Consider the following 21,814-nt stretch of genomic DNA (forward strand, 5'->3'; position numbering starts at 1 on the left):
CCTACCCACCCACCTGTCCCTTCCCTGCAGCCGCCGGTGCGCCCGTGGGGTCTGTCTCCGTCAGAGGGCCCCTCGAATGGCCCGCACGCTGCCCTTCCCGGGAGAAGCCCCGATTCGGAAGCCTCCCACGGCAACGGCCTTCCCCCACACTCGCCCACATCCAGGGGGCAAGTCTGGGGACTGAGCCTCGCCCGGACGTGCGCGGCTCCCTTTCCTGGAACTGGCGCCCCTCACCACCTTTCCCTGGTGCTGAGCCCCGCCCAGTCTCTCCTGCCCCGAAGGGGCGCTGGCCCGCGGGAGCTCCCGGGCCCTACTCCCATCTCCAGCGCAGCGGAAGGCGCCACGGTCCTTCTCCAGCCGCGCGAGCAGCGCACCGCCGCGGGCCCCGTGGGAGAAGGTCCGCAAAGGCGGGCGGCCGGCCGGCAGGGGACCCGGTCCCGACCTCGGGCCAGCGCGACGGGCCACTCCCGCACGCAGCAGGTGGCGGCGCCCCCGGGCGCGGAGAGCCGCGAACACCAGCGCCCGCGCGCCCCCGGGAAGCGCGGGGCCCTCCCCGGACAGACGCGGGGGCGGGCGGGGCACCCGGAAACCCCTCCTCGTCCCGCCCCTTCTCCCAAGCCCTCCAACCGCTCGCGGCCGCCGTCCCGCCCCTTCCGGCGCCGACTTCCGCCCGGCCCCGAGCCGCCATGGCCGCGCGTCCCGCCGCGCCGGCCGAGCTGGGCTTCGCGGAGCCGGCCCCGGCGTGGCGGCTGCGCAGCGAGCAGTTTCCCAGCAAGGTGGGGGGGCGGCCGGCGTGGCTGGGCGAGGCCGGGCTGCCGGGGCCCGCGGCGCTGTCGTGCCCGCTGTGCGGCCGCGCGCTCGCCTTCCTGCTGCAGCTCTACGCGCCGCTGCCGGGCCGCGCCGACGCCTTCCACCGCGGGCTCTTCCTCTTCTGCTGCCGCGCGCCGCCCTGCTGCGCCGGCCTGCGAGGTGCGTCGGGGCGCGCCGGCCTCTCCTTTCGCTCTGCCCCCGGGGGTGCCGTCCCCGAAGGCAAAGGCGGACTCGGGCAGGCCTTGCTCTGCTGCCCGTTGAGGCCAGCGTTTGAATCAGCGCGTCGCTCCGCTTAAGGTTTTTACGTGCTTCCAACTTCTCTCAGTTTTCAGGAACCAGCTACCCAGAAAAAACGACTTTTTCTCCTTCGACCCACCTGCCGAGGATCCACCACCGGAGACTGGAGACTCCGTGCGCCTCCAGCTCAAGTCAGGGGCGCACCTCTGCAGGGTCTGTGGGTGTTTAGGCCCCAAAACGTGCTCCAGGTGTCACAGGGCCCATTACTGCAGTAAAGAACATCAGACTCTAGACTGGAAGTTGGGACATAAGCAGCTTTGTGCACAACCAGGTGAGTTGTTTCCAGGGGTGCTGGGTCTCTGGCGCTGGGAAAGCCAGTGCGTGCGCTTGGCTGTCTCGTTGGGGCGCTCTTCTTTCTTTATAAATGTAAGCTCAGTTGTAGGACTTCTGTCCACTTAAGTCTTCACTTTTTTTTTTTGGATAAAAGTGAAATTTGGAAAGGAGAGGTGAGAGGCCTGGTGCTGAAGGTAAGGTAAGCTGTTGGCCTTGCATACAGGATCCCTGTTTGATTCTAGCATCGTAGAAGGTTCCCCAGGCACAGCCAGGATTAGCCACTGAGCATCTCTGGTGTAACCCCTCCGAAAAAGGAGTGGTGAACCCTGGCACTCAGTTATGCCCCAGAGTTGCTTAATATGACACTTTCATTTATGGAGGATAGCTCAAAATGCTGGAAGGACATATATTGAACTACCTGAGAAAACTTACTGTGTGAAAAATGCTTTCTTAAAAATAGGAAGTCATCAGACCATCTCTAAAAGTAAATGATTAGCAGTGATACTAGTTATCTTTTGTGTTTCAGATAATTTCAGCGATACAGTTCCAGACCACAACTTCCTTTTCCCAGAATTTGAAATTTTAATAGAAACAGAAGATGAGATTACTCCTGATATTGTGGAAAAAGAGGACTTGGAGATTATAGGGAGTATGGGTAAGAATTTGGTTTCAGAACTTTGTGAACTGAATAATGCCTAAAAGGACAAGAAGAGGGGTTTCTGATTGGAAGATTCTCTTGAGAGCTACAACCTATCATTCTCAAATGTTGCCTCAGGTAACAATATTCATCCTCTTGCTGCCCTTCCCCACCTCTCTCAGGTATGTCCTGACCTAGAAATGTCAAAGGAACTATGAAATGATCCCTAGGGTAGGCTGTGCAGGGTGCTTGGTAAGTTCATCTGTGCCAACAATTTTTTTTTTCAGGGGGTGAAAGTGTTGACACTCATTTAGAAAGATATGAGGGGAGAGACAGGAAGAAGTGTATGTTCAAGAGAGAACATAGGCTTCTCCAGAGTGGAAACATGCAGTGAAGCATGCAGATAAGCAACCCAGATACATTCAAGGGAGAAATCTGCTTGAAGAGCAAGTGAACATTTTTCCTTTGGGAGGGTAGAGTGGGGCCATACCTGGCGGTACTCAGGGCTTACTCCTTGCTCTGTGCTCAGGGGTCACTCTTGTTGGTGTGGCGGGTGAAAACACGCAGTGCTGGGACCAAGAATCAAACTCAGGTTGGCTGCATATGAGGCAAGCTCCTTACCCGCTTACTATCATCTCCCCACCCTGTGCCAAGATCTTTCTCGGTACGTGAGTGCTGTTTGAAGTATTTTGTAGGAAGCAGAGATCTTTTAGAATTGGTCGTTTATCTAGGCATGATCAGAGGTGAGTACCTCTAATAACTAAATAGCTAAGAGACCCAGGGCTGCTGTTCATAATCATGTAAAATGCTGACAGCACAAACAGCTGAAGCTTTCCCACTTCCAGGGTAGGAGGGATTTTACGATTAGACAGTTGTTTAGTCAAACAGACCCAAGTTTTTTTCTTGGGGTGGGGGGGCGCCCAGTGGTGCTCAAGGCTGTTCTCTTGGTTCTGTACCAAGTGACTTCTGGCAGTGCTCAGGGACCATATGTAGGGTAAGAGATCTGAACCAGGTTCTTAGTGTCCTGTACAATCTGGCTGGCCCCAGGCCAAAGTTTTACATTTTAGAACTAAAGTTTGAATTCATATCTCACTGACTATACAATTTTAGCTCTTTTTTTTTTTCAGGGGTGGGGGGGCATGTGATCATTGGGCCTTATTCCTGGTTGTGCATTAAGATTACTCTTGGTGGGCTTAGGGATGGGCATATGGGATGCCAGAGAATGAACTTGGGTCAGCCACTTGCAATGCAAATACCCTACCTACTGTATTATCAGTCCTGCCCTAGAACATAAGCTTTTACCACAAATTTACATATATTGAATTTAGGCCAGATGTGAGCTTGGAATGTCAGTGTACTGGTTTATAGTTCATACTCAGGATATCAAAATTGTACTTTGATACATTTTATAAAGACCAAAATCCTGTTGGACTGCAGAGCTTCAGGGTAGTTCTATCTAGGAGACGAGTGTGGAGAAGGAAACTGTTGAGGTCCATAGTGCATATAGGACTCAATAAGTGTATCAGATGAGGAAAGAAATGGGTGAGACACAAAGAGATTTGAATTAGAGAACAGTTGGCCTAAAGTCAGCCATCAAAAAAGGGGCATGTGTTGGCTGGGTATCCTAGCATGTACTGACTAAAACAATCCAGAGCACAAATGTTGGGTTTGATTCCATTAATGTTTAACTTTGAAGAGAGGCATATATTGGGAGGCTGGATAGTATAACAATGCTTCAATAAATTACCCAGAAATTCAAAAGGTTATATATATATTTTTTTAATATAGGAGTACTGCTATTCAGCCATTGATAAAGCTGACTGAAAAATTTAAAAGGTTTTAAAGGCTAAGTTTCTACTTCCCTTGTGAATTTTCAAGTCATGGAGATTACTGCTCTTGCCATACTTACTATGTTGATTTTTTAGGTGAGGCGACTGAAGAAGAATTAGAATCCATGGCAAAACATGAATCCAGGGAGGATAAGATTTTCCAGAAGTTTAAAACTAAAATAGCCCTTGAACCGGAACAGGTGAAAAAGAACTTATATATTCTTGTGTTACTTTTCAGGTGATGTTTTAGGGGCATAATTTCTGGGAAGAAACTTTTCATAATAAAGCTAGTTTTCTATCATGAGTTCTTTTACTCAGTCCATTTGGAAAGGTATTTTTAGTAAATAGGAGTGAGTAAATAGCCCTTTTACTATTTCAAACCCTAAAAAGCATGCTGTTGATCAGAGCATTAATTTAATAAAAGATCAAGACATGTGGATTTTTGGTGCTTTTTTGGGTTTGAGAGCCATACCCAAATGCTTGGGAATTATGCAGTGCTCAGGGATAAAACCCAGGTCAGTTACATGCAAGGCAAACACCCTACCTGCTATAGCATCGCTCCCAGGCCCTGAATTAAATGTTTTTTATGATAACGGAATTAAAAACAAAGTACCAATGGCAAAAAAGATTTTTGCCTGTTTTTCCAACAGAGGCCTTTGATTTGTAAAATTGACATAGCATATTAACACAGAGATACTGGCTGTGAACTTTGTTCAAAGACCCAGGTTTAAACCTAGGAGTTCCACCCTTCTGATGTAGTCACATCTTCAGTGTGAAAAGAATAAAGGGTGACTATGAAGATATCAAGGGAGACTGTAGACACTGAGGTGTCCCACAAATATCTGTTCTTTCATTGTTTCCCTTGTCTTTCCTTACCACAAGTTCTTACTCAGAGGAACTGTCACTGAATCAAGTAGAGATCCAGATCCTATTTAGCAAGAAGAAATCTAGGTCCCTATATCTAGGTCTCTAACAGCCTAAAATATGGCTGTTAGAAGTACATATAATTTCAACAAATCTAAGAAAGCTCCTCCATGATAACAGTCTGATAGTAAAGTGTATTAGAACACTTGTGTTTGGTAATTAAAAAAAATAATCTCAGTGCTCAGGGATCACTCCTGCAGTCACTGGGAAAATCAAATGCAGTGCTCAGGACTGAACCACAGTGCCTGCATGTTTTGCATATGCTCTAGCCCACCGAGCATTTTCTCAGGTCCCTAACATTTTTCTCAACTGAGGTTCTCTACATATGTATGAAGGTAAACAGTCTGGGCTGCATTTTTAGATTCAGAACCTACTCATGAGGAGACAGGATCATTGTTAGACCTTTCACATCATATTTAGAAAACTAATTTAAGATGGCACTTGGTATGAAGGGGGTCATAAACACCCTTTCAGATCACTGTTTCAGCACATGCACATGATGTCTCTGAATGACCATCAGGTGACATACCACCACTGGATGTTTACCACCGGGGTGAAACGTTGATGACTTACTTTTATTTTTCTTTTTTGGGTGGGAAGTGTTGGGCCACACCTGACATGGTTGGGGAACCATATGCAGCACTAGGGATTGAAATGGGCCTTAACCACTGTACTCTCTGGTCCTCTGAATTGATTTTAGATTCTTAGATATGGCAGAGGGATCGCCCCCATCTGGATTTCTGGTGAAAATATCCCTCAAGAAAAGGATATCCCTGATTGCCCCTGTGGTGCAAAAAGAATATTTGAATTTCAGGTATGACCCTAAGACCTATTTTAGTCTATGATCACATGGTTTTTTGTTTGTAAACACAAAAAAATCAAAGTAACAGCCCTCTATAGAGACAAATTCTGCATCTACAGATCTAACAGAAAAGACCCCTCTCACCCTTTCTTCTCGCAGGTCATGCCTCAGCTACTCAACTACCTAAAGGCTGACAGGCTGGGTAGAAGTGTTGACTGGGGAGTTCTGGCGGTCTTCACCTGTGCTGAGAGCTGCAGGCTGGGAACTGGCTACATGGAAGAGTTTGTCTGGAAGCAGGACATCACAGATACACCCTAGAGATATCTAATGCTCATCATTCTCAGACCATGCAATTTGATTTCTATGATTTTGTCTAAGTGATAATATCAGAATTACAGGTACAATGATGTTTTAAGTGTCATAATGCCTCAGTTGGACAAAACCATGCTGGAAATAAATATATTTGGCTCATTTAGACCGCAGAGGATGTGTACTCTATGTTAATGTTATAAACCAGGGGAGGAAACCTTTTATCTGTTGGGGGCCATATTGGTATCTTTATAACATTATTCTGGAACCATGAAGTACAGATGGAACATGGGCAGCTGATGGGAGTCCTGTCCATAAGATTTTGTGGGCCTCAAACAGCCCATCAGACTGGACTATCCCCACCCCTATTAGTAACTGGTAAGCACACCAAGAAAGACAAATATCTAAGCTGATGAACTTACCATTACCCATGGTGTTTATAGCATAGTATTTTGTACGGTCAGTGTGCATACACAAATGAATCTGAAAAATACAAAGTGATAATCTGTTAAGGTAGGAGAGACTCAGTGGAATGATCTTGATCTCTGTATACAGCTATAGGAGACCACATGCAGTGCTGGGGGTTGAACCAGAGTTGGCTGTGTGCCTTAACGGCTGCACTCTCTACCAGGCCTCCAAAGCAGAAACTTGAGGCTGACAGGAGGCTGACATTTGAAAGATTGTGCTTTCTGGGAAAAAGAGTATGTAATACTGGAATCTTTCCCGTAAATCTGTTATGATAGAAAATACAAGAAAAGGGCACCTCGGAGATGTCTTTCAAACCGATCTGGCATCGACCTACCAATATTTAGAATTATAATTTCTAATAAAGTAATTCCTCTTCTAGGCATACTTCACTTGATCACTTGACTTCCAGTTAATCATCGATTTGCTCGAGCGGGCACCAGTAACATCTCCATTTGCCCCTGTCATGTGCTAGTGTAGTCCAATGGCATCTGTCTGTTCTAGGAACACTGTCACTGTCACTGTCGTCCCGTTGTTCATCGATTTGCTCGAGCAGGCCCAGTAACGTCTCCATTGGAGATTTTGCTGTTACTGTGTTTGGCATATCGAATACATCACGGGTAGTTTGCCAGGTTCTGCCGTGCGGGCGAGATACTCTCAGTAGCTTGCCGGGCTCTCCGAGAGGGGCAGAAGAATCAAACTCAGGTCGGCCATGTTGGCTGTGTGCAAGGCAAACGCCCTACTGCTACACGAAGAGCCTCAAACCAATCATTCAGGGCCTTGACAAAGAAGTCTGACAGTCTCATAGGTGGGCGGCCATGCAAGTCATACTTACTACAGAAATACCTGCATTTAGATCCACAAATATATGAAGATGTAAATGTATAAAGGTATATAAGATAAATAGGTGACATTGGGTTTCATATCATGGAAATGTTTATGATATACCAACTGGGGAAAAGAAGCTATAAAACTGACCATGTGCTTCAGCATTTTGTCCACAGGAACAAGAGAATTTGTACTTTAAAAGTTCTGGTTACATCCTTGAATCTAACTTAACCTGAGGAAACAGGGAAGGAAGAAAGAACCTTTCCTGTCGGATAAAATTCCTCTGAATTGTTTGAAAGCAAGGTTAAAATAAAAAACATACCCAAACACCAAAGCCTAATCATGTACAAATATTTGCCACATTTTTGTGAGAAAAATCTGTCTCTGTTACAGACACAGTATTTATGGGAAAGGAGGTGCTCAACACATGGAATGCAGCAAATATTTCAGGCGCAAACTTAAATTTTCTAGCAGTTCAATTTCATTGCAACATACAATAAAACAGCAAAACAACCACTGAAACTGTTTCAGGCCTTATATCCAAAATGCAATTTTGATGAACAGATACCTCTAAAGGGCTGAGTCCATGCTTCACATGCAGGCCTGGGTCTGATCCCTGGCAATGGCATGGTTGTGAGTACCACCAGGTATGGCTCAAAAAATAAAAAGCTTAAAATGAACCTTACAAGGTTTCATTTATAACATCAATCTAACATTTTTTATAAACAGCCTTTATTATACAGAGTGCTGTGAAGAAAGAAAAAGTATGTACATTCATTTTCATTAATACATCTATTCTTTCCTGCAATACTGAAAAGGCGGAATGTGTCTGGCACAAAAATAACCCCTAGGAGTTACAAATCAGAAAACAACACTTTTAAAAAAGATTTTTACTTTTCCGGTAGAAATATAAAAACTGGTATATGAGGAAGAAATTAAACAAAATAAGTACAATCAATTGTAGAGGTGTCTTGAACACTTCAAGGTCTGTTCCTTAAACCAACTTGTCAACAGCAGTGTTTAAAACCTAATATAAATAAACGGGCAGTGCTGCCCCAATAGCAGCACAGTCTGAACAACTCAGTGACACTGTGGTGTCCTCACCCTTTCCCAGCATCCCTCGGGGACAAGTGAGGACAGCCCACCTGGTGCTGCACCCCACAACCGAGCTGGGCACCCACAACATCATTTAAATGTACCACAACTGATTAAAACAGGTGGGTGGGAACTGCAGGTGTGTAACAGCCATTACGTTGTCTTCCTGAATCCCTTTAGAATAGGGTAGATGTTTTCAAATGCTTCATAAATTTCTGCTCTAACTTTAGCACCTGTGAAGAAAAGTTGAAATAGAAATGAATAGCATGTAACAGAGAAGTTGAAACTGTTACTCAAAAACAAGCATAATTCTTTCCATACCCAGTTTAGCTAAAACAAAGGTATTGATGATTTGAACTACATTATCACAACTCTAGTTCTCTGCCTGGTTTTTGGGCCACACCTGCTTGGCGGACCATATTAAGTGTCCATATTAAGTATTAAGAGACTGGATCCAGGTCGGCCAAGTGCAAGGCAAGCACCCTACCAGCTCTACTATCACTCTGGCCCCCTAGTTACCTTTTTATAGCAACCTTTATTTAAACTTTCTGGGTCACACCCAGCAGTGATCAGGTACACCTGGGCTCAAACCCAGGTCTTCTGCATTGCTAAAGCATGCATTTCAATCTTTAAAATGTCTTTTACAAAACAACTGCTCTAGGCTCATTCATTTAATGGTTAGTCCCTACAAAGTGTGTGTGTGTGTGTGTGTGTGTGTGTGTGTGTGTGTGTGTGTGTGTTGGGGGGGGGGAGAATGGGGAGGGAGCGAGGCACCTCTTGGAAATTACTTTTCAGAACCAGGAAAAGCCATTCCTTGATACTTTAAAGCCTTTTAACACTACTCTCTCTGAGGGAGAGGAGAGGACAGACAGAATGATTGTGCTCATTTGCAAGATATAAAAAATAGGCTAATACCTAAGGATAGTATAAATGAGGGCCAGGAGGACTGGTTCATGGTTGAAAACTTGCCACAAGTGGGAGGTTGGGGCGTGGCAGTTAGAAGGGACCACTATGACAATTACAGATGGAAATGATCACTCTTGACAAGAACTGACTGCTCAAAGGAGGTAAAGGGTTATATACATGATAACATTTTAATACCTGTGTTGCAAAGGGCTGGAGCAATAGCACAGCATGTAGGGCGTTTGCTTTGCATGCAGCCAACATGGCCGACCCGAGTTCGATTCCTCCGCCCCTCTCAGAGAGCCTGGCAAGCTACAGAGAGTATCTTGTCTGCCCGGCAAAGCCTGGCAAGCTACCCATGATGTATTCTATATGCCAAACACAGTAGCAACAAAGTCTCACGATGGAAACGTTACTGGGCCCACTCAAGCAAATCGATGAACAACTAGAGGACAGTGACAGTGACAGTTGCAAACCACAATGCTTAAAATGAGAGAGAGAGAGAGAGAGAGAGAGAGAGAGAGAGGAAGGGAGGGAGGGAGGAAGGGAGCAGGGGAGAGAGACAAAGAGAGGGAGGGAGAGAGAGAGGAGAGAGAGAGGAGGGAGGAGGGAGGGAGGAAGGAGGGAGGAGAGAGAAAAAAGAAGAGTGCCATAAAGGGGGGGAGGTGGTGAGGAGAGGGAAACTGGGGACATTGGTAGTGGGAAATGTGTACTGGTGGAGGACATAGTATGACAGAAACCCAATCATGAACAACTTCGTAACTGTATATCTTTGGATGATTCAATTTTAAAAAAGGCTGCTTTCTGTTACAACTTACCTATTTTGTTAGTTTTACAACTTACCTGTTAATACAACTTTTCCAGAAACAAAAATAAGGAGAACAATTCTGGGTTTGATCATTCTGTAGATTAAACCTGGAAATAGCTCTGGTTCATAACTAGAAAGAAAATGGCAAAAAATCAGAAATGAAAGGCTGCCCATGATTCTGGATAAAAAGAGGATACAGATAAGGAGAATCACTGAACAGGCAGGAAAACTAATCAGTAAGTTAAACCCAGTTCTTCTTCAAGTAGAAGAGAACTTAAAACCAGTGATGATACTCAATGGTAACGGGACTCAAAAACCTAATCAGCTCTATTTCTGTTGAACCTAAATTTTCTGACATAGAACACGAATTTTATATAGAATCATGTTACAGATTAGCTGTTTACTCGCGTCATCCTGAATAGGATTGGGAGAACACTAGATGAAGGGCAACCATGTGAGCAAGCCAGGTTCCGCAAAGGATTCAGCACCATCGGCCATATCCACACGGTAACCAAGCTCATTGAGGTTTCTCGGGAGTTCAAGATGTTGCTCTGTCTAACGTTCACTGATTTAAAGAAGGCCTTTAATTCTGTTGAGATTAAAGCGGTCATTGAAGCCCTAGCCAAACAGGGCGTTCAAACTCAATACATCAGGCTCCTCCTTGAGCTGATTCACTGCCAGGATCTCACCATTCTACAGGGAAGTGATCATCCATGTCAAGAAAGGGGTTTGGCAGGGTGATACCATTTCACGAAAACTCTTCTGTGCCACCCTCGAGAACATCATGGGACGACTAGAATGGGAAGGAAGACGGTCGGCAACTACACCAAGTCCGCTTCGCTGATGACATTGTTCTAATAACACCAAACATTAGCCAAGCGGCACAAATGCTGGCTGACTTGAACCCTGAGTGTGGAAAGGTTGGACTATAGCTGAATCTCACGAAGACAATGTTTATGAGAAATGGACTCATTCCTGACGTTCCATTCACTCTCAATGGAACGAACATGTCCAAATGCAACAGTTATGTGTACCTAGGTCGAGAACTCAACATGACGAACGACCTGGCACCTGAGTTGCACAGGAGGAAGAGAGTGGCTTAGAACGCCTTCAAGAGCATCGAAGAAATAGCTAAGAGGACAAAGAACCTCCGACTCTGGACACATCTTTTTGATTCCACTGTTCTTCCTGCATTACCATCCGTCTCAGAGACCTGGGCCCAACGAAAATAGGATGAGAATGCTATTCGGGTCTCCCAAAGAGGAATCAAAAGAACTAAGCTTGGAGTATTACGCTTCACTCAAGTGAGAGAAGGAATCTGGAGTTCCCACCTCCGTCGACGATAGAGAATCAGGGACGCTGTCTCATTTGCCAAGGCATCGAAAATCAGATGGACTGGATATCTAAAGCAATTTGGAGACTGCTGGACTAGAGCTGTTACCAACTGGATTTCAAGAGATGTCAAAAGATCACGTGTCTGCCCATCTAGGAGATGGTCAGACTTCTTTGTCAAGACCATGAACGAAAGGTTTGAGGCTCTTCGTGTTCCTGGAGTGAGTAGACGCCATTGGGCTACACTAGCATGCAACAGGGACAAATGGAGACTTTACTGGCACCCACTCGAGCAAATCAATGGGTAAAGGGATGTCAAGTGATCAGGTTACAGAATTTCTGAACCTTAAGTTACCTTTTTAACAAGTTTAGGTATATTAACTTCTAAGAACCTAATAATTCCTGAGCTCTTAAAGTAACAGTTTGCCTTTTAAATGTTCCTATCTCTAAACTGGAATATTCTGTTAATTTTGATCAGCTAACTTCTCAAATGATAGAAAATAGCTTAATGAAGAACCTATTATTGTGCTATGTTTACTATTTGCCTTATTACAGTCTAAGTAATTCTTTTTCTTTTTTTCTTTCTTTTTTTAAAGTTTGGTCTCCCAAAGAAGAATAGAAAGAGCTATGCTTGGAATATCACGTTTCACTCAAATGAGAGAAAGAATCCGGAGTTCTGACATCCGTCGACGATCAAGAATCAGGCACGCTGTCTCATTTGCCAAGGTGTCGAAAATCAGATGGGCTGGTCACGTAATGAGATTTAAAGACAACCGCTGGACTAGAGCTGTTACCAACTGGATTCCACAGGATGTCAAAAGACCGCGTGGCCGCCCACCTACCAGATGGTCAGACTTCTTCGTCAAGATCATGAACGATCGGTTTGAGGCCCTTCATGTTCCCGGAGCGAACAGATGCCATTGGGCTACACTAGCACGCGACAGGGACAATTGGAGACGTTACTGGCGCCCGCTCGAGCAAATCGACGACTAACGGGAAGTTAAGTGATTAAGTGATTTTTAAAGTTTGACAGATTAAAAACAGGTTATGTGCATTTACTCGAGTGGATAATTCAAGACCCATTCCTCTGAGGCAGAATGGATACCTGCCTTCAGAAGATACCTGAAACTCAGTTTCACAGAATGAGAGTGAAAGGAAAGTCCAAAGCTCTAAAGTTTGATGGGAAGAGCAAGCAGAATTGTCACTGTCACTGTCCTCCCATTGTTCACTGATTTACTCGAGCGGGCCCAGTAACGTCTCCATTTTGAGACTTGTTACTGAGTTTGGCATATCGACTACATCACAGGTAGCTTGCCAGGCTTTGCCGTGCAGGCGAGATACTCTCAGTAGCTTGCCGGGCTCTCCGAGAGGGGCGAAGGAATTGAACCCGGGTCAGTTGGGTCGGCCGCTTGCAAGGCAATCGCCCTATCACAGTGCTATTGCTCCAGCCCACACTTTAATGGTAAATCTAGTATTTAACTAAGAGGAAAAGATTCCACCTGCAGGAAAATCATTCACTCAAGCAGCTGATAATTTAATTCATGCACTTAAAATACATTGAACAAGAAAATGATGAATGAAACCTGCAAGACAATTCATTTTATTCCAGTAAAGGGAAAAAAGGGGAATCTTGGTATTTTATTTTGTTTCATTTGGGTGGGAGGAGAGGGGCACACCCTGCAGTGTTCAGGGCTTACTGGCTCTATGCTCACTCCTCAAGGAGCTCAGGACTACATGTACTGCCAGGGATTGAACCTGAGACAAGATCAAGAAAGGCAATGGTGTACTGTTTCTCAGTCTAAATGGGAATTTTGGGTATCGCTATGTTAGATAGAAGGTTAATAAGAAAACATTACGTATTATCGAAGATGTTAGGAAGAAGCTTCAATAATAAACTCATCGATAAACACTGGTTCTTTTTTGTTTGGGGGGGTCATACCCAGCAGTGCTCAAGGTTTACTCCTGGCTCTGTGCTCAGGAGACCATATGTGATGCTGGGGATTGAACCCTGAATGACCACATGCAAGGCAAGTGCCTTACCTGCTATAACGTCTGGCCCTATATCATTGATCCTTACATATAGGTGATGTTTCACATATTTTATAATAAACAAATTGGTTGTAAATTAATGAATACAAAAGACAATCAGCACATTTCAGACTCACCTACTAAACTGCTGGTGGGTTAGGACAAGGCCTTCTAACCTGATCGGGAACTTCACATCACAGCTCCCCACCATGTTCTGAATCTTGAAGTCCAAGAACTTAGCTGGAAAACCCAACTTCTGTACAACTCTGGCATATTTTCTTGCCGCTAGTCTAGACTGTTCCTCACTAGAGAAAGGAAAGATTTATAGTCAAAGTCAGCTACAATAATTATTTAGATAATCAACAAAAATAGGAAAGTTCTTAATATTAACTGCTCAACCCTCTTCCAATAGGAGAAAAGGTCTATAATTATTCATTTCATTATAAAGTATCCTGTGTCTGATAGAAAACTTAAGGTCTGCTAAAATCTACTTTTCCATTCACCATATTATGATAGTTCTAGAGACTTTATAAATCATCATCACAATTACCGTATTTTAGGCAGCTCTCACTGAGGTGAAAACAAACTTTATTTTGAAAGAAAAATACTGACGAAGGCCACCCTTGAAGTATGCACCACTAATGATTTTTTTGTTGTTGTGTCAAGAGCGGGGGAGGGCCATACCCAGTGCTGGTGTGGGGAAATGGATGCCAGGGATGGGATCCAGGACCTACACAGGCAAGTGCTGTGCTGACACTTGGGCCGCATCCTTATTCTTTACACATTAGTTCTATTTCCTTATCTTTTATGAGGCTGTTCGGCAAGCTCTATGCTCAGGAGTTACCCCTGGCCATGCCCAGGGACTTTAAGTGGTGCAGGAGGATCAGAGTTGGTCATATGCAAGGTAAGGGTCTTAGTCCTGTACTACGTCTCTAACCCTCTAAACCTTCCTTACAACCCATTTCGTTGTATAAAATGAACAAAATAGAACAAAAAATAGAGAAAAAAGTTTCTGGAATTCACTGACAAACCAAAGTGTTTGATGTTCCATCTATGGGAAACTAATAAAAAAGATTCCTCAGTAGAGAGTTACGAGTGCATATTGGGAACAAGAAGTAGAAGCCAGGGATAAACCACATCTTGGCTTCTGGAAAAACGCAGTTTAACACAGAGCAGAAACCCCACATCAATGGCTTCCCACCATTAAAAGCAACTTCAGAGTTCACAATAAAACAAAAGCATCCATAGTCCCTCTTATCTATGTGCTAATGTAGTCCAGTGCATCTTAAACCCATTTTTCTTCTAAAAGTTGAATTCAGTTCATTTACTCAAGTTTTCTGCAGCTAGTGTCTCCACCCCCCACCCCACCCCTGCTGTTCTACCTCCCAGCAAGCTTTTGGCCAAATGTTGCCTTTGGCCAAATACACAAGTTGGCCAAATAACAAGGGTTAGGAGCTCCTTCATGAGTGAGCATAGAGCCAATAAGCCCTGAACACTGCAGGGTGTGCCCCCTCCTCCCACCCAAATGAAACAAAATCAAATACCAAGATTCCCCTTTTTTCCTTTACTGGAATAAAATAAATTGTCTTGCAGGTTTCATTCATCATTTTCTTATTCAATGTATTTTAAGTGCATGAATTAAATCATCATCCACTTGAGTGAATGATTTTCCTGCAGGTGGAATCTTTTCCTCCTAGTTAAAGACCAGATTTACCATTAAAGGTCCTGAAGCACAGGCCTTTACAAATTCATTACATTTCTCTATAGAGAAGTGGAGTTCAGGCTGGGGCATATTGCAAAAGTAATGCATTCATAAGACCCTAATGAAGATCGTATCTAACTGGAGGGTGAGGGGCAGGCATCTGTGACCAACTCACAGGGCCTAGGCGGGCTGCCAGCCCATCATAAACACCACCATCTCAAAGGATTCTGAATTCCCAACCAGCCTTTTTTTCCTCTTTGAAGTTGGGACCCCAAGTAGTCCTTAGGGGTCCCCAGGGGCACCCTTGGCTCTACTTGTATAACCCAGTTAGGAATTTGCCAAAGGCAATGTCGCTGCTCAGACTCTGTGGTGCTGGACACCAATCCCTTGTGATGCTTAGGAAACTTCAGGACTATGTGGCAATGCCTGAGAGATGTTGAATACCAGGGACGAACCCAGGTTAAGTGTGCACTAGGTACACATCCCAAGTGCTGTATTATCTCCAAGGACCCCCGACGTTTTTTGCTCAGGGTTGAACTTGTATTATGCACGTAACTTTAATAAATAGGAATCCTTATTATTAAGCTTTTTCTTCCTCCCTCCCTCCTTCCTTCCTTTTTTTTTTTTTTTTTTTTTTGGTGTCTGGGCTATACCTGGTGGGTATCCAAAGGCTACTGCGGGCTCAGTGCTCAGGGTAGCATGCACTACTCTACAGAACCAAGTTGCTTTCCAGTCTTATTAGTAATTTTGATGTTACCTTTTCTCAAATACACAATGCTATGGAACTGGATGAAAATGTTTAAAATTCACAGCTGTATCACTGTACCACTGTCATCGTCAATTTACTCGAGCAGGCGCCAGTAACTTCTCAATTCCTCCCAGCTCTGAGATTTTAGCAGCCTCTCCTTACTCATCTTTCCCAACGACTGGAGGATCTTTCAGGGTCAAGGGAATGAGACCTGTTATCGTTACAGTTTTTGGCATACATATCGAATACGCCACGGGGAGCTTGTCAGGGGTGTGTGAGTGTGTGTGTGTGTGTGTGTGTGTGTGTGTGTGTGTGTGTGATTCTCTGATCTGTCGGTAACAAAATAAGAAAATTCACATCTAATTTAAAAAAAAAATCCAGTCAATGCTTGTCTAAAGTGGTTACAATGTAACTAATTAATTATGAAAGCAAAAAGAGGGCAAGAAAAACAATACAGGTTAAGGAGCTTGCCTTGCATGTAGCCAACCCCAATTCAATCCCCAGCACCACATACAGTCCTCTGAGCACTGCCAGGAGTGTTCCCTGAGCATAGAGCCAGCGGTCAACCCTGAGCATTGTGACGTGTGGCCCAAACTTCCACCCAACAACAATAACAACAACAAAAAAGCCAAGACATTAAGTGAAACTAATATCTGGAACGATGAGATACAATCTTTTCTTTCACACCATGCAAGAATGAACTCCTTAAACCCACCTTTTTGCTCCAGTGCAAACCATTTTTCCGGAACTGAATATAAGTGCTGTGGTTCGGGGTTCTCTTATCCTCATGATTACAGCAGCAAACCGCTGAAACAGTCAGAGATGAGGTCATGTCAGATGCTGATCCAGTTAGGAGAATGATTAGACAATGACTAAAACATCACAGCTATTATCATCATCGAAACACCTGTCCTGTATTCCTCTGAAGGACACCCTGGTCCCATGTTCTTGCACAGGGAGAACAGAGATAATGTCCACTGAGTACACTGACCAAAATCTGTGTATTCTCTGACATACACTTCTATAAGAAATACTAACTCATTGTATGTAAAATGCATTTTTAATAGTCCTTAATAAATGCCTCCCTTTCTTATTTTTGATGCTTATCATTAGCTTCTATAATTACAAATTTTTAAATGATCTCTTTAGCAAATAAACTGATAAACCTTTCTCACCTCTACATGGATAATTAAGATTATAAGCATATTAATATACACAAAGAGAGCTACAGATTCCAATTTTAAAAACTTTTAAAAACAGAATTTACACATTTTTGCAAACACACAAAGGAAAATGATTGGCTTCAATTAATGTCCTTAGTTACTACATTACTTGACAAAAAGCAAAATATTTTACATAAAAAAATTACATAAAAAATTAATACAATACAAAAAATTAATCAACTTAACTGACAAGTTGCTCCATCTTAATTTGGGGCCAGAAAAATCGTACAGTGGAGGGAGCATTCACCTTTCATGAGTAATTTGGTCATATTATTTTTATGTTATTAATTATAGATCACATATGGTCCCCTGAGCCACTAGGAGTGATTCCTGACTGAAGAATCTGGAGTAACCCCTGAGCACTGCTGGCTGTGACCCAAAAGTAAAACACAAACAAACAAAAATCTTAAAACATGATCTATGCCTTGCCTTGATTTTACACCATGTAAAATTTAATTTGCTAAATTCCTCCTATTGGTTTTTTAGGTCATATCATTAGTATTTCATCATCAAAGACTATAACACTTTATTGTTACCTATTTAGTCACATAATATAAAAGTTCTAATATTACATGTAATATGATCTTTTCTACAGTGGTTACATGACCACTTGAAATGTTACCTTAGACAAGAGAAATACTTTATTTTACGAAAGCTTTAGAATGTTTGAATATTTCAATAATTTCTTAAAATAAAAATACATGGAGCAGGGAAACGCCACAATAGCAAGAGCAGGGCTAGAGAGACTGTATAGCAGGTAAGCTGTTTGCCTTGCACAGGTTTTATCTGGGTGTGGTCCAGACACCAAAACTATGACACCACCAAAAGTAACCAAAGCGAAAACGCTCCAAATAATGAAAAAAACTTCAGCACTTCAGAAACAGCATTATTCCGTTTAAAGTTTAGCATTTTTCCCATGCTAAACTCAAAAGAATAGAACTATTCTACATGTGAATTTCTGGTTTTCAAAAGAGTAACCATAAGGATATAGGGTTCTCTAATCTTATAAGTGATTTTATTTCAATTAACCTAGCCAGACTGATCAAAAAATCTCAAAAGCTAAGAGTTTTTTCTTTATCAGCTAGTTATAACAACTCTAACTTTGGGCATTTCTATGCACTCTAAATTTTCCTCACTTGTATATAAAAACACAGCTATATCTGAGAGTTTATAAACTCAGGCAAAGATCATAATTTATCATTCCTCTGAACCCAGAGTCAATATTATTCAATTTACCTTTCGCTACAGCTGGCAAGCACACCCCTATTAAAAATTTTGTCTGCTTTCAAGATTTAATACTGCTACAATAGAAACCCAACTAAGTCACAAAAGCTCTCAACAATCAAAATAGATCTAAATTTGGGCCAGAGCAATAGCAAAGCCGGTAGGGCATTTGCCTTGCAAATTGCCAACCTGGGTTCAATTCGGGACTCTGGGACTCCAAATGGTGCCCTAAGTACTGCCAACAGTGATTCCTAAACACAGAGCCAGAAGTAACCCCTGAGCATCACCGGGTGTGGCCCACAAACCAAATAAATTAAATGGCCTCTTTCTGACTGATGTTTTACTAATGATACATTTTAAATACTTGAAGTATATTTAATACTGATATAGTGAAACTTCTAAATGTTATTATACTACTAAGAATTGTTTTGAGAGAGCCATGAATAAGCATCCTTAACAGTAGACAAACTTTGGAGATTGGTGTCATTATATAAGTAAAAAAATTTAATCTCTGAAAATTACCTCCAAATAAAACATTAGAAACAAGTTAGTAACTTATTAGAGGACCTCACACTTTTGAAGTTATAGCACATTTGAGGCTGGAGACATAGTATAGGGGGCAGGGCACTTGCTTTGCATACAGTCAACCCAAATTCAATCCCTCACACCCCATATGGTTCCTTGGGCCTCATGCCACAAGTGACTCTTGAGTGCCAAGTCAGGATCTGCCCTGAACACTGCCAGTGTGGCCCTCAAAAAAAAAAAAAAAACCCCAAAATCATAACATGTTCTAACAAAAGTGGCTTCCCTAACCTGTGCAAATAGTAGCTCTTAACCGGCTTTGCCACTATTGACCACAAAAATATCTAATCTTTCTTCTTTTTAGTTGAGGATGCCAGCAAAAATGTAACCATCATCTTTTATCTTTATTCAGAAATCTCAAAATTATTTGGAATCATTCAAAATTACCTATAAATTTTAATACTTATGAAAGAGTACACTGTGTGTTCACATAGACACATTAAAAAAAAAAAAACCACTTCCCATCACCTGTCAAAGGAAAATATGTGCAATCATCTAGACTACAAAAATACTGGTGGGAAAATTTCTCTGAGAAGCTCAAAGGGTTGTTGAGAAATGCAATTCAAATATTTGATTACTAGGGCTAGGGAGCTGGGGGCTGGAGCACATGTCTGACATCTACTAGACCCTGGGTTTTGATCATGGTCCTATAAGGCCTCCAGGGCACTGCCTGGTATAGCTCTGGTGGCTCCCAGCCCCACTAAGGAGGGCACCTCCTAAAACAGAAACAAAATTACTTTAAAAATTATAAGCCAGGGAAAAGTAATGGAGAGCAAAACTCTAGAACCCCACTCAGATTAGAGTTCAAAGAATTTAGGTATGTGTAATAATGGTTTGTAAATATGTCTCTTTTCCTTTGTTAAAGTCAATGTGTGGGGCCAGAGCAATAACACAATGGGAGCGCTTTCCTTGCACGTGGTCGACCTGGGTTCGGTCCCCGGCACCTCATATGGTCCCCTAAGCCTGCCAGGAAAAACTCCTCCCTGAGCATCACCAGGAGTGGCCATGCCCCACAAAAAAAAAAAAAAAAGAGAATGCTTCAACACCAGAAGCAATCCCGAAGCTGGGAGTGCCCCCAAAACAAACCCAAGGTGGTTCTTGGGACTGAAGTTGGGTTCAAACCCTGAACAACAGTGTGTGCCCCAAAAAGAAAAAGCCAAAGCTAAACAGGAGTTCCCACCCCCCCCACCCCCCCACGCCCCCCCCGCCAAGGAATTCTTTTTCCCTTGGTCTAAATTTCCTTGGCTTAAATTCTTAGTTCTTCATACCTTAAAATCCCCACAAATACTCACCCTATGCCTGAGAACTTACAATATCCCCCTGCAAATAAAACCTGGGTATTGACTGACCATGTAAAGTACTGGCCAACTAACACCCTATACGGTCACATGATCACACAAACCACTTAATCAAAAAAAACCCCTGAGAGCTAGGGATGTAGCTCAATGGCAAAGTACATATGGATTTTACTGCATGATTATTTCTACCCTGGCTAGCTATTTCCCAAACTATCATTTGTGACTCCAGCATGGCTTAAAAGACAAAAGAAATAACTCACCCAACAAACTGTTAAGTATGTATTGGCTGTAACAGTGTCAAACAATCAAACTATCCTCAAATACTTTCTGGAGAACTAAATACTATCTGTACAACCACCAATATTTTTGCTCCCTCGGTTTTGGGGTGACACCAATGGTACGCAGGAAAACATACAGCAGTGCCAGGAAATAAACTGGGTTTGGTTACATGCAAGGCAAGTTGCCTTAACCCCTATATATCTCTCTGGCCCCTTACACATCTCACACATTTCAAATATAGTTAAAAACTAGGGGAACAGGGGAGGAAAGGGTACCCTCCATCTGTTCCCCCTAGGTGGCTCGGTGGCTGCTATCCTCCAGAGGCCATTGGACAGTCAGGTTTGGGCCCTCAGTGATGAGACAAGTGGGGCCTCACAGGATGGGGGTGGAGCCGGCCCTTTCCTCCCCACCCCAACGAGACCCAGAGTCATCGCCCAGGCCTTTCTGGCTCCTGATCAAGCTGCGTAACGGCCATGATCCCAGAGACTCAGAAACAAATCTCGGAACCCAGTGGGCGAAATGCATCTGGACCCCACAGTAGGTTACTGTCACTGGGCCACCCCAGGGAGGAAAGGGTGTTGTCCCTCCATCTGTTCCCCCTAGTTGGCTCAGTGGCTGCCATCATCCAGAGGCCATTGGGCAGTCAAGTTTGGGCCCTCAGAGACGAGACACACGGGGCCTCACGGGATGGGGGTGTAGCTGGCCCGCTCCTCCCTGTCCCAATGAGATCCCGAGTCGCCACCCAGGAACGGCCTATCTGGCTCCTGATCAAACTGCTTAATGGCCATGATCCCAGAGACTGAGGAACAAATCTCGGAACCCAGCATGTTTTGGCAGAAACCCCTCCAGATTTAAGTGTTAAAATTTCGGAATGTCAAAATCGCACTAACACTACTGCAGCCACATGACATCATATGTTATTCATAACCAGCAATAGAAAACAAATTGTCTCTTGTTGCTTTTTCGGCAGATCTGAGTGTTGGGGTAAAATCCCAAATAATAATGGTGGGTCTGGTGTCAAAATAATGAATGTGATCAAAGTAGAGAGAGAGTAAAGTGGAAATCATCTGCCCCATAGGTAGGGGAGGGTGTGGGATGGGGGTATACTAGGGTTTTGGAGGGTGGAGAATTGGCACTGGTGAAGGTACAGGTTCATTGTATGACCGAGACTTAGACCTGAAAGCTTTGTAACTGCTCAATAAATAAAATTATAAAAAATGAAAAAAAAAAAGTAAGGTGGAGTTCATGCCCAATTCAATCAGCTGATTGAATCAGTGGCTGAATAAATAGCAGTACTCCTACATAAACAACAACAACAACAAAAAAAAAAAACCTTGGGAGGAAAAAGAGTTGGTTCCTAAAATTGACAAAGCTTAGGACTTAATTCCCCTGGGCAAGTATAAGAATAAATTTAAAAA

The 21,814-nt window shown here is 43.4% G+C and overlaps 2 protein-coding genes across 2 annotated transcripts in view; one reads left to right on the forward strand and one right to left on the reverse strand.

Moving 5' to 3' along the window:
• Positions 1-666: 666 nt before the first annotated feature.
• On the forward strand, positions 667-6,048 carry PDCD2 (programmed cell death 2). Its single transcript, XM_056124904.1, has 6 exons — positions 667-969; positions 1,136-1,378; positions 1,907-2,035; positions 3,943-4,046; positions 5,471-5,584; positions 5,732-6,048. Exons 1-6 carry the CDS (start codon positions 687-689, stop codon positions 5,888-5,890), a joined length of 1,032 nt encoding a protein of 343 aa, XP_055980879.1. The 5' UTR covers positions 667-686; the 3' UTR covers positions 5,891-6,048.
• Positions 6,049-7,947: 1,899 nt separating this feature from the next.
• Positions 7,948-21,814, reverse strand: part of TBP (TATA-box binding protein) — a 36,385-nt gene continuing 22,518 nt past the window's right edge. The window contains exons 5-8 of the mRNA XM_056124885.1: positions 16,506-16,597; positions 13,478-13,645; positions 10,016-10,110; positions 7,948-8,502 (exon numbers count right to left, since the gene is read on the reverse strand). Coding sequence (XP_055980860.1) covers positions 8,423-8,502; positions 10,016-10,110; positions 13,478-13,645; positions 16,506-16,597 — 435 coding nt within the window. The 3' untranslated portion in view covers positions 7,948-8,422. The remainder of the gene's footprint in view (positions 8,503-10,015; positions 10,111-13,477; positions 13,646-16,505; positions 16,598-21,814) is intronic.

The sequence above is a fragment of the Sorex fumeus genome, unplaced genomic scaffold (assembly GCF_029834395.1).
Source record: "Sorex fumeus unplaced genomic scaffold, SorFum_2.1 ptg000052l, whole genome shotgun sequence".
Classification (NCBI taxonomy): domain Eukaryota; kingdom Metazoa; phylum Chordata; class Mammalia; order Eulipotyphla; family Soricidae; genus Sorex; species Sorex fumeus.

Coding starts and splice junctions, on each gene's coding strand:
- PDCD2 (XM_056124904.1), top strand. CDS start 687: ATGGCCGCGCGTCCCGCCGCGCCGGCCGAGCTGGGCTTCGCGGAGCCG. Junction 2,036..3,942: donor GGAGATTATAGGGAGTATGG/GTAAGAATTTGG, acceptor TTGATTTTTTAG/GTGAGGCGACTGAAGAAGAA. Junction 5,585..5,731: donor AAAGAATATTTGAATTTCAG/GTATGACCCTAA, acceptor TTCTTCTCGCAG/GTCATGCCTCAGCTACTCAA.